The sequence below is a fragment of the Setaria viridis genome, chromosome 3, assembly GCF_005286985.2.
Source record: "Setaria viridis chromosome 3, Setaria_viridis_v4.0, whole genome shotgun sequence".
NCBI lineage: Eukaryota > Viridiplantae > Streptophyta > Magnoliopsida > Poales > Poaceae > Setaria > Setaria viridis.
Genome location: NC_048265.2, coordinates 1,839,891 through 1,849,895, shown reverse-complemented (window position 1 = coordinate 1,849,895; position 10,005 = coordinate 1,839,891). Strand labels below are relative to the sequence as shown.

At 46.7% G+C, this 10,005-nt stretch overlaps 1 protein-coding gene across 2 annotated transcripts; it reads left to right on the top strand.

Moving 5' to 3' along the window:
• Positions 1 to 1,859: 1,859 nt before the first annotated feature.
• On the top strand, positions 1,860 to 8,467 carry LOC117850642 (auxin response factor 11). 2 transcript variants are annotated; one of them, XM_034732498.2, is made up of 14 exons: positions 1,860 to 2,263; positions 3,070 to 3,309; positions 3,427 to 3,539; positions 3,740 to 3,838; positions 3,928 to 3,984; positions 4,228 to 4,383; positions 4,477 to 4,558; positions 4,671 to 4,761; positions 5,305 to 5,469; positions 5,565 to 5,684; positions 6,039 to 6,247; positions 6,344 to 7,668; positions 7,776 to 7,966; positions 8,097 to 8,467. In XM_034732498.2, the coding sequence occupies exons 2-14, from the start codon at positions 3,219 to 3,221 to the stop codon at positions 8,206 to 8,208; spliced, it is 2,811 nt and encodes a 936-aa protein (XP_034588389.1). In that variant the 5' UTR covers positions 1,860 to 2,263; positions 3,070 to 3,218; the 3' UTR covers positions 8,209 to 8,467. The 2 variants fall into 2 exon arrangements, with proteins under 2 accessions (XP_034588389.1, XP_034588388.1); XM_034732497.2 differs by having other exon boundaries at positions 4,477 to 4,561.
• Positions 8,468 to 10,005: the final 1,538 nt, after the last annotated feature.

Genomic DNA, 10,005 nt, shown 5'->3' with positions numbered 1-10,005 from the left:
CCACGCTGGTGACGCATGCCAAAACACCGGGCCGTACAGAGTGCACGCTCAAGTCAAAAAGCTATTGACCATAAAGTTTTTCCCTGCACATCGTTTCCTGAACTGAGGAAACACAGGCAGGAAGATCTGCATTTCAAACGTATGGTTCGTTTCTTGAAATGCAGCTCTTGAAACTCTTGTTTTTTCTCTGTAAACTTTTGCTCTCGAAACTGAATAGAGTTTTTCCCTGCACATCGTTTCTTGAAACGCACATCGTCAAGGATCGACCATAGATTTTTTTTCCATGTAAACTTTTGGATCCAAACTTTTTATTGACGAAACTGAACGCATGCCATTTTCTTTTTTGCAAGCGCATGCAACGGATCCAGCAAGCGCGCCTTTACTCGCGATTGGCGAGCTACGCGACCTTTTTCGTGCAGTAGCACCGCCCTAAAAGTGTGACGAAACGAAATGATGTGTTCGGAGCGGGCGTTCGTCGTTGCTCATGCTCTCCCTTCATGCGAAACGAGATATCAGGTAGCATAGGGCCAACGCACAGCGATGATGCGCATGATTCCTCATGTTGATCCTGATCTCGGGCGGCCTGGGAAGGAAGTAGGGAGAGGGAGGTGAAAAAAGCGACTTTTTATCGTCAACAGCGAAAAAGAGCCGGCCCGGCTCTTCACACCGGCGAATCTCATTATGGTCGGCTTGTGTGTGCGCGCGGTTTGGACTTTCGAGGCGCAAGAAAGATGGAGAGTATAGTACTCCTACTATACGAGTAGACGTCTCGATCCGTACACTGTGCGAGGGGACATCTACGTACGTACAATGCGCATGCGTAGGACACCGTACGCACTGCTGCTGCTGCTGCTCTCAGCTTTGAGCCATGTACGCGTACGTTGTGTCATGGCGACGTACGGCGCTATGTCGACACGGCTGGTCTCCGGTCGTCGGTCCAGCGTCTCCCATCGGTCGTCAGCGAACTCAACACGGCGGGCAAATCCGGGCCTTGTTTAGTTGTTGAAGTTGGGAGGTGCCAAATTACTGTTACAGCACTGTAGCACACTGTAGCGTTTCGTTTGTATTTGTGAATTATTGTCCAAACATTGACTAATTAGGCTCAAAAGATTCGTCTCGCAAAGTACAACAAAACTGTGCAATTAGTTTTTAATTTCGTCTACATTTAGTACTCCATGCATGCACCGCAAGTTTGATGTGATGGGGAATCTTTTTTTTGCATAGTGCCAAAGTTGAGAGTTGGGGGAAACTAAACATGACCCCGGTTGAGGTGCCGTGTCGTGCGCCGCTGGCATTTCCATCAGGAGCGAGCGCCTTCTTCTTCTTCCCCTGCGCCAAGGCTGCCACCCTCGCCGTACGCACGTATCCTTGGGTAGCCGCGTGCGTCGCGTCGACCGCCGGACGATCTCCGGACCGAGCGGATCCGCGGCTCCCCTCCCATCCGTCGCATCCACCCACGACCCACCGCGCGACGCGACGAGAGAGGAGACGCATAGACGACGGCGTGGCGTGGCGCGTCGCGCATTGGCAGCACGCGTAGGCACGCCGTACGCGCGCACTGCTCCGACGCGCGCCTGCCGATCGCAGCTGCTGACATGTGGGGATCAAGGCGGGGCAGAGACGCAAAGAGAGAGGGTGTTGGGGGTTGGACCGTGGGAGGGAGACTGGGAGGCAGGCAGGGGCAGGCAGCAAAGCATGCCTGCGCAAATGAGGCATCATGGCCTCCTCCCCTCGAAAGCTCGGCATCTTTCGCCCAAAGCCGCGCAGCAGCGGTCACCACTTGAGCAGCCATCACAGTTCGCGCAGTGGCCACCCCGAGAGCCGTATGATATCATTGGTAGCTACGGCCCTACGCCACGCCATACGCACCGGACACTGGGCGCACACCACCTCGCTGCAGCTGCTGCTTCCACTGTTCATACTACGCCACCACCACCTCCTCGCGTGCTCCCCTCCCCGGCGTGCCACGGCCTCGCCCGTCGCCCCCATCTCCCTCCTACCCTTTCCGCTGCTGCCCCCTCCCCAGCTCGCTTTGTTGCCTTTATCAGAGCTCCACCCCGCCTCCTGGCGCCGCGCGTTTGGCACTTGGTGTCGTGCTCCTCCTCCCCTCCTCGCAGCCTCGCTTATTTATCAGGCGGACGAAGCTGGGGGTTGGGGCTTCGCTTCGGTCGCCTTCTCCACTGCAGACTTCCCACCACTACGCGGCCGGCCGGGCGTCCCGGCTTGTGGCGCTCTCGGGAGAGGAGAAAGAGACAAAGCCAAGGTGGGTTCTCATCTGTGTGTGTTCTTGTCATTGCTCTTGCCTTGTCTCGCACTACTACTCTCCTCGTCACCTCTTGTCCCGTTCGGTTCTCCACTTGCCCTTGCCTCTTCCGGGATGGAGCCCGTCTTCTTTTTTTTCATGCCTTGTTTGTTTCGGATATCTGTTTGAAGATAAATTTGCTTCGAATTTGGCGGGCGAACAATGCAGCAGTTGCAGCACTAGCCTTCAAGGTTGGTACTACTACATCAAAGCCGCTTGTGATCTTAAGCTCTGCTCTTGCCCGGCATTGCTCTGCTCGCAGCTTGGCCGGCAGTTCATCACCTGGGGAAAGGGATGACGAGCTCTAGTGTTGCTCCCTTGTCTTCAGGGAGGCTCGCCATGCCCATGCTTGACGCCGTTGCAGGTTCGGCAACGCTAGGACGGACCCCCAGCGTCAGGACCCCGGGCGCCAAGTGGCGTGCGCGCTTGGTCGAGCTATAGCTGACCGAGATTCTTTTCTTTGAGCCATTTTTACGCTGCGCGTAGGCCTAGCACCTGCCGGGCTTTACTCCTACTGCCTCGTAGGAGGCATGCGCTGCGTGGCGTGAGGACACAAAAGCCGCCTGCTTTCTTGGGAAAGGCGGGGTCGTGGTAGCCATGGGGGACCCAACCCCTAGCTTAGCTTCCTAGCGGCTAGGACTACTACTACTACTACGAATGCATTTGGGGGCCATCTTGTTCCCCTGGCCTTCACTCATCTCTTTGCCTGCTGCTCGCCAACACCTTTGCCATTTAGCAGTAACACACCCACTTCCTGGTTCTTACAGTGGCATGCAGGCATCCTGAGATTTCTGAGTCTTGAGCTAGCAATGGAGAAGTGTGCGTAAGCTGGGAATCGAGCATTACCCGGGGCCTTGGCATCAAGAAAGCCGCGGTTTTTAAGCTCCGGTTTGGTGGGGTTTCTGGAATTCTGGCCATGGCGTCCTCGCAGGAGAAGGCCACGTCGGGTGTCCTGAGGAACGCGGCGGCGCTGCTCGACGAAATGCAGCTCATGGGAGAGACGCAGGGTGAGTGTTTCAGATACCACTGCTGCTGCATCATCTTCTTACTCATGCAGAATTTCGCATTAGCCCGTCGCATTTAGGTGTGATGTGATGCGAGTGTTCTTCCCGTGCTCCCATCAGGTGCGAAGAAGGTGATCAACTCCGAGCTCTGGCATGCCTGCGCGGGGCCGCTGGTGTGCCTACCGCAGCGGGGGAGCCTCGTCTACTACTTCCCCCAGGGGCACAGCGAGCAGGTCCGGATGGATTCTGAATATTCTGTTCCGGTTAATTTCATCTCCATACGGTGCCTGCAAATGTTGCTGCTGTGGATTGCTCACTAATGCAACGAATTTGTTTGGCTGATTTCCTTTACCTGCTCATGGAATGCCTGCTCATGGGCATAACTTCAGAATTGCTCTTCGAAACTATCGATGCTGAAGCTATTCTGTTGCAGGTTGCGGCTACCACTAAAAAGGTTCCGAATTCTCGCATCCCGAACTACCCGAGCCTCCCGTCCCAGCTGCTATGTCAAGTCCACAGCATTACTTTGCATGTAAGTGTAGATGATAATTCAGATTGCATGTTTGGATTGCCCAATGTGCATTGCTCAAAAATCAATGCTTGAATCTTTGATTTGCACAGGCTGACAAGGAAACTGATGAGATTTATGCTCAGATGACCCTTCAACCAGTGCACTCTGTAAGTGAATGATGTTGCTTTGATGCATTTCGTGCACTCTGTAAGTGAGTGATGTTACTTTAATTTCGAGATTTCTCAAACGACACGTAATTATAGGAAATGGCATCTTTGATAGCTTCCAAAGAAATGTGCTGACACCTGCAATAACATGCACTGCTTTCAGAAAGCACCAGTAATTATAGGAAATGTAATTACTGAAGAAGTTCTGAAGCTGTTGAACCTTATTCATGTCGTCCATTTCAGGAAACTGAAGTCTTCCCAATTCCATCTCTTGGCGCGTACACCAAAAGCAAGCATCCCACAGAATATTTCTGCAAAAATTTGACAGCAAGTGATACAAGTACACATGGTGGTTTCTCAGTGCCACGAAGGGCTGCAGAGAAGTTGTTCCCACAACTTGTAAGAACCTTTTCTCCACATTCCATTTACTTGGTTAGTTGGTTGATCTTTTTTCCAGTCTCTTCAGCTCATGGCTATGTTATGAATCCCCAGGATTACTCAATGCAGCCTCCTAATCAAGAACTTATTGTTCGAGATTTGCATGATAACCTGTGGACATTTCGTCACATTTATCGTGGTAGGGTCGGCCACTGTTTGACTTGGTTTTTTTTAATTCATGGATGAAAAGTGCTTGTTACCTTTGGTCCCTATCGTCTAAAACTTTCTTGTCTTGATGTTCTTTACAGGGCAGCCAAAGAGACATCTTCTAACAACTGGGTGGAGTCTTTTTGTTGGGGCGAAACGGCTTAAAGCAGGGGATTCTGTCTTATTTATCAGGTATGCATTTTAACTGAACAACTTGTAAGTAAAGGCATATGGCAGTGTCGAGTGTTTAGCAATTAAATCTGTTAGATTTTATATAGATGTGCTCCAATGATATCATTTCAAAGGGACACAAAAACTGTTGGTCTATCACTTGTTGTCATGAAGGAAACACCATGTGTATTGGTCTAACTTTGCTGCCTTTCCTAATAGTTGGTCACCAATGTACATAGTAAACTTCCCGAGTTTTCAAGGTTTATGCTGCCTTACTCAAGTTATGGGCCAATGTTTGCCAATGCCACGAAGAAAGCAACCACTATTGCGTTATGCCACAGTGATACTAAGATTTAACTTAGTCTAAATTATCTTTGCATGCCATAATCTTCCACATAATAAACTTTGTTAAATACTATCCCTCTAAGCTATTCCATGCCTTTCTGTGAAAGCCTATTCCTTACTTATACCATACATGCCTCTTTCTAGTCCTATTACATACACATATTACACCGCATCTCCTTACAATGTGAAGTCATAGGTGAGGAAAAAATGTTGGTGCAGGGATGAGAAGTCACAACTCCTTGTGGGTGTTAGGCGGGCCACCCGACAACAGCCGGCTTTGTCATCATCTGTCTTGTCTACTGATAGTATGCACATAGGCGTTCTTGCTGCTGCGGCTCATGCAGCGTCAAGTGGTGGCTCATTTACTATTTACTACAATCCTCGGTATGTAATTTATCTAGCCATTTCAGTTTTTACCTGTTATTTAGTATGCTTTTCGTTAGCCATATTTACATATATTATTCTTGAAATCTCTCTAGGACAAGTCCGTCGCCATTTGTAATTCCTCTTGCAAGGTACAATAAGGCCACATATATGCAACCATCAGTTGGAATGAGGTTTGCAACGATGTTTGAGACAGAGGAGTCAAGCAAGCGCAGGTTTGTCTCTGCCCTTTGTATGCATGTAGCAGTTTTCTAGCTCCAATTCTATGCTCCGAATTTTAGCGCTCTCATCTGAAATTGGTGTGTAGTGTCAACTGTACAAGGTGAATGAACACGCTTCTAAGGCTAAAATAAAATAAAATATTACAGGAATAGTTCCTCATCCTTTTTTTAGAAAAATGAATTATTAACCTTTTCATGCGTCCTATAAAAATATGATTTTAGATTGGCTATAACATAATTATGCCATTTAAGTTGTAAATTCTAGAATCATATTTTGGCTTATTGTATGGTCAATACTCAATACCTCTGCGCCATAACTATTCCAAACAAAATTGCTATACATTGCAGATGCACCGGTACAGTCGTGGGAATTAGTGACTACGATCCAATGCGATGGCCAAACTCAAAATGGCGCAACTTGCAGGTAGAATGGGATGAACATGGGTATGGAGAAAGACCTGAAAGAGTTAGCCTATGGGATATCGAAACCCCAGAGAACTCTCTGGTCTTCTCTTCTCCATTGAATTCGAAGAGGCAATGTCTTCCCAGTTATGGAGGTATTTCTCTTATCTACCATTCTCCAGGTTTTCTTTCTTTAGAATCCAGAAGTAAGCAGTAAGCTAAAACAATCTTTCTTACTTTTGCGTTTGCAGTTCCCGGGCTACAAATTGGATCTGTAAATATGTCATCAATTCCAAGGGCACAAGGAAATCCTTTTGGTAACTTGCAACACATGCCAGGGATTGGATCAGAATTGGCTTTGATGCTTCTAAATCAATCTGGCCAAAACCTTGGGAGTCCGCTTGCTTGTCAGCAATCCTCATTCTCTAGTATCATTCAAAATGTTAACCACGGCTATATCCCTCCATCGACATTTGGTGCTTCCACTGGTTCAATAAAGCAAGAAAGCATGCTCTCAAATGAAGCCCAACAGCAGTTGAGTGCTCCTAATATTCAGAAAGATGATCAGCAAGGTATTGATTCAACTTCTGCACAGGAGTTAGATGTTAAAGCAAGAGGGCCAAGAAACACAGATTCATACTCAAGTCAAAGTATTTCGGATCAAAACAGCAAGGGTGAGCATAGAACTAAAACTCGAAGGAGCAAGAAGGGCTTGTCTCACAAATCCATTTCAGATAAATCTGAGCTTTCTTCAGTGCCTTCTCAGATTTGTGATGACCAGCGGCATGGTTCAGAACCAAAATTGGTTGATTGTGAAACCGAGCAAGTTAACTGTGGAAATAATGAAGATTCATCCGGTGCACTTACTCGAGGTGGTTTTGCTGGAGAACCGCAAGTTCAGCAGGTTGAACAACATGAACTACTGGCACCACCAAAGTTCGAACCATCAAAGTCACCTGATGGAGGGAAGTCAGTCAGCTCATTTCCAAACCAAGGGTGTTCGCCGCAGTTCTTTGAGGGTCTGGATTGGGTGATTCAGCCTTCCTATTACCAGGACTCCAATGGCATCCATTCAGTTAGTGCACCAGAGAACATTTTCAATCAATCTGCAGATATAACTTCCACTATAAATGCTGATACCATGGAGGCATTTCAAAACTCTTGCCTTTCAGAGTGCTTTCCCAATTCCGTCCAGGAGTTTATCAGCAGCCCAGATCTAAATTCTCTAACATTTATGTCGCCTGACATGCAACATTTGGATGGTCAACATGATGTGAACAACCTACCAAGCACATCCAACTCATATGTGCAAATGAGTTACTCAGAGGAGAGTGGAAATCAGAGTGCATCGTTAAGTGGCCTGCACATGGAAGCTATCCATATAAACAGCTCATGCTCTGAACCAATGACAACTGGGAGCTTTGATGCAGGAATGTTCTCAAAGCTACCAAATTTAAGAGATTCCCAAGTATTGCCTCTGCAGGAGATCCATAACAGTTCCATGGGAACACCTTCCTGCAGTATGGATGCAGCAAGTGTGAAACCGATAAAACCGCCTGTCCGGACATATACTAAGGTACACTGAAAGATTCTAAAAATGAAACAGTTTTCAAGTACCTTTAGATATCGAATGTGGCATACCATTGCTTTCTGCTTATGCTATCTTGTTATCCATGCTAACAGGTTCAAAAGCTGGGATCAGTTGGAAGATCTATTGATGTTACACGGTTTAGAGATTACCATGAGTTGAGGTCAGCCATTGCGTGCATGTTTGGGCTCCAGGGGAAACTGGAACATCCTGGCAGTTCAGACTGGAAGCTTGTTTATGTTGACTACGAGAACGATGTTCTTCTCGTTGGAGACGATCCATGGGAGTAAGTATATGAGCTTATCTGCATCTTTAGCTTCATTGGTTCCTGAGTTGTACCCAGCACAAACCAACCTTACTGTGTTTCATGACCATAGCAACTCAGCTCATTCTAAGGTGCTTCTACCTGTTGGCAGGGAATTCATCAACTGTGTCAGATGCATCCGGATTTTATCGCCTTCAGAAGTACAGCAGATGAGCGAGAATGGCGTACATGTCCTGAATGACTGTATTCAAATAGCTCAGTAAGGGCTGCTCTGCAGCCTGCACAATGTAACGCTGCAGTGCGAGAAATGAGTGTCTCAGTAGCACAGTTCTGTAAATAAAAGATATGTGCATCGAGTTCTCTGGGTGCTTTATTTCTTTTCTAGCATCAGAAGAGGTAGCTTCTTGCAAAGAAAAAAGGAATCGAAGGGGCACGCGGGGATGGTGAGTTGGTGACTGTGCTTCGGTTGCTCCTGCAATGTAGGAACAGATCAACAGACTGAATGGCTAACATATTTCACAATGCTTCTTGTCGAGTTGTGGTGTTCAACATCCAACGAGCTTTTTTGGCTCCAAAAACAAACAAACAAATAAATCCTCCAACAAGCTTCCGTGGTGCAGTAGAGACAAATAGTCAAATATGCACATGTCCATCGCAAACGCCCAGATTGACGGTAACAGTTTCTTGCAAAAGTATAAGCACCGAGGAAATGCATCTCTTGTGTGAAAAAATGATGTGAGGTCAAAAGGATCAAACATGATCTTATGCTCCAAATGTATCATGTAGGCCTTGAACCCAGCAAGTAATGGACATAAGTGCATAACACCTTGCGTGCAGCAGATTTGAAGCTGATGAACTATCATATAATCTGTTAATAAGTTTAGCACAAAACAAAAAATCAATTACAAATGCTTCAGATACCCCCAAAGTGACATAACAAGCAGATAACGCGGTTACAGTCTAATTTCAGAATTTCAGATAGGCACCGAACATTGCGCAGAAGGCCCACGAGGGGCATTATGGGTAGCAGCCTTCAAGGCTTAACCATAAATTTGCCTAAATCATAGCCTAGACTCAGAACATCAACAAAAGATAATACAAATTGCCCATTCAGTGACATACATCATGGGATATTCGTCTTCTTCAGAATGAAATCTCAAATCCACTCTCAATTGAAGTGTAGCTTAGTAAACATCTAACTGCAACAGGATAGTGTCTGAAGGTAAACATCTAACCATAACGCAAAGTGTCTGGGATGCAGATCTTGATGTCACTGTCAAATGGATCAGCAAGTGCATCCACAGCCTCTACACTAAACCCCTTGCACTTGGTGTGTTTTATGCTCTCCATAACAACTTCAGCTTCCGAGGAGACACAGCGGCATTCACTGAGCAGAGTTTCCTGTGCTGCAAACCATGCCCTGCTGCAGCACATCTCCAACGACTGAATCTTCACTATTTGTAGCTTTTTTGCAATAGCAAGTAGAAAACATGCAAATAACATCATGCTATAGTTGTCACATCTGGTTTCCAGTCTCACGCTCTTAAGATTATTGACAATACAGTCAATGCGACGACCAAGCATTATGTAATAGCTGGAGCCAATGGTGACATCCTCCCGATTCAAGTTGCCGTAGGTGTCCTTTTGCACAAAATGATCAATCATAGAAAGCCCGTTTTAGTATTTTTCAGCTAAATTGGATATATACAAACAAATGAACCATGGAATGAAACAGCCCAAGTTGATTGCTTTAAAAGAAAAATAACGAACCTTGCTTCACTCCATGAACTGGCCTTCTCTTTTTCTAGAGTATCCACCTAGAAATCCCAGGAGGTTTCACCTGGAGGCTTCAAAAGGAGCCTCCAATCAGTACAGTAAGATTCTTCTGTTTCACTGTTTGGGTCAGAGAGGTCGGCCCGGCCCAGTAGCCCAGCTCTCCGTCCAAATTAGCAAACTCCATGAACCTTGCTTTTTTATGCCAAATAATTAACACCGAGCCAAAATTTGTCTAAACTGACAACAATGTGATAGCCAGATCAAACACATACGGCTACACGAGG

What these genes read in the sequence shown, in the direction of transcription:
- LOC117850642 (XM_034732497.2), top strand. Translation starts at nt 3,219, where the DNA reads ATGGCGTCCTCGCAGGAGAAGGCCACGTCGGGTGTCCTGAGGAACGCG. An exon ending in GCTCATGGGAGAGACGCAGG is followed by an intron (nt 3,310 to 3,426) that starts GTGAGTGTTTCA and finishes TGCTCCCATCAG; the next exon opens with GTGCGAAGAAGGTGATCAAC. An exon ending in ATGTCTTCCCAGTTATGGAG is followed by an intron (nt 6,248 to 6,343) that starts GTATTTCTCTTA and finishes TTGCGTTTGCAG; the next exon opens with TTCCCGGGCTACAAATTGGA.